Source organism: Penaeus monodon, chromosome 25, assembly GCF_015228065.2.
Source record: "Penaeus monodon isolate SGIC_2016 chromosome 25, NSTDA_Pmon_1, whole genome shotgun sequence".
Taxonomy (NCBI): domain Eukaryota; kingdom Metazoa; phylum Arthropoda; class Malacostraca; order Decapoda; family Penaeidae; genus Penaeus; species Penaeus monodon.
Genome location: NC_051410.1, coordinates 14746614 through 14748228, shown reverse-complemented (window position 1 = coordinate 14748228; position 1615 = coordinate 14746614). Strand labels below are relative to the sequence as shown.

Here is a 1615-nt window from a genome sequence, read left to right as displayed (position 1 = left end):
AGGATTCTGCACGTAATGCAGAAAAAAGGGGTGGAGTAATGCCTTGGGAGGAAAATGGGGTAAAGTGGGGGGGGGGAAAACAGTTTCTATAACTTTTTAGGACGAGGATTTTCAATAATGCTTTTAAAAAAACAATCAAACGTCATTTTTCAGCAAGTAGTGAAATAGCTTGCACGACTTATAAAATGTGAAAGAAAAACCAATTTTATAGAGTCAAAGTGATTTAAAAAGAGTGTAGGGTTTAAAAATATCAGAAATTCCCAAGGGTTTGTGAAGTAACCCAAATGAAATACAGTCTAGACACATATGAACATTTCAGCATAAGCACACATGAAGGTATGCTTTTGTTGAATGTGCCTCCAATCCATCACACATTCTAAATCTTGTTTAGATCTTTTAAAATCTATTAACAGAAAATGATATAAAGAAAATAAATCTTTAGATATTGCCATTATTAGTTATAAAATCCTCTGTGAGAGTTGCAATAATCCCTGGTTTATAAGTGTATTTATCATAGTTTCTGCAACTACAAATTTCCACTAACAGATTCCAATTTCACTTTTTTATCTTTATGTTAAAGCTAAGTACAATCATCAAACTATTCTACAAAACTTAATTTTATTTTATAAGCATACAAAAGAAGTATAAACTAGCAAAAAATAGTTATATTAAAGTAAGAAGGCAATAAGCAGGTAACGTACTCTCTACCTCTACCTTCCAAGAACCCCAAACCCCAATGAATGAAAAAAGATTACCGGATAAAGGTTTCCTCTTTGATGGCCACTCTTGTTTCCGGGACATCTGGACAACCGATGGTGACAGCTTTTTGGACACGCAAGTACATACTGACATTGAATCTTTTTTCCCAGACCCCATATGTTTTCCGACAATGGAGCAGAAGTGGGTTGCCGTAGGAAGTACCCATGATTTGGCCTTTGATTTAAAGGGGGGCTAATTTTTGGGGGATTCCCTTAATAAAAAACTTTTTTTTGGGAAACCAAAACTGCAGTTGGTAAATTTTGCAGAATAACTTATGCCCCACCACAATGTGTTCTAAAAATATTAAAACCTAAAATTTTTATAAAAAAGGCCACAAAAGAATTTTGGATGACAGTTTTTCTTCATTTTGTCTTCAATTCTAGATAAGCTACTTTTTGTTTTTCAATATTTTTTAAAAATCAAGGGTTTATGCTAATTTTAGAAGTTTATTATTCAAGAACTAGCAATATCAAACACAATAGTACAATTAGTAAAAATATACTTCCACATAATAAAACATTAGTTGTTTTAGAGGTAACTTTCCTTAAAAGATGAATTAACTGTGTATGTAAATACTACTATCCTATGACATAACATATACTCCACACATTATTCTTGCAGCACCATGACTGAAAGGATGGAAAAAATACTGGCTATATGGAATGAAGATTAGAACCATAATATTCTCATAAGCCTACTACTTTCTAAAAAAAAATAAAATAAAAAGAACACAAGAACGATCTGAAAAGCAGCTTGCCCAGCTGTTCGGCACAATGGATGCAGTACTTGGCAACATCAATCACTCAAAACCAAACAGGGGAAGAAGTTAAAAGTTGTACAAGATATCAGAGAATGC

At 32.8% G+C, this 1615-nt stretch overlaps 1 protein-coding gene across 1 annotated transcript in view; it reads right to left on the bottom strand.

Annotated features, from left to right (window-relative positions):
* The window catches only part of LOC119589325 (protein kinase C-like), a 47848-nt gene that overhangs the window by 15655 nt on the left and 30578 nt on the right, over positions 1-1615 (bottom strand). The window contains exon 3 of the mRNA XM_037937946.1: positions 756-933. Within this exon, the coding sequence (XP_037793874.1) occupies positions 756-933 (178 nt within the window). The remainder of the gene's footprint in view (positions 1-755; positions 934-1615) is intronic.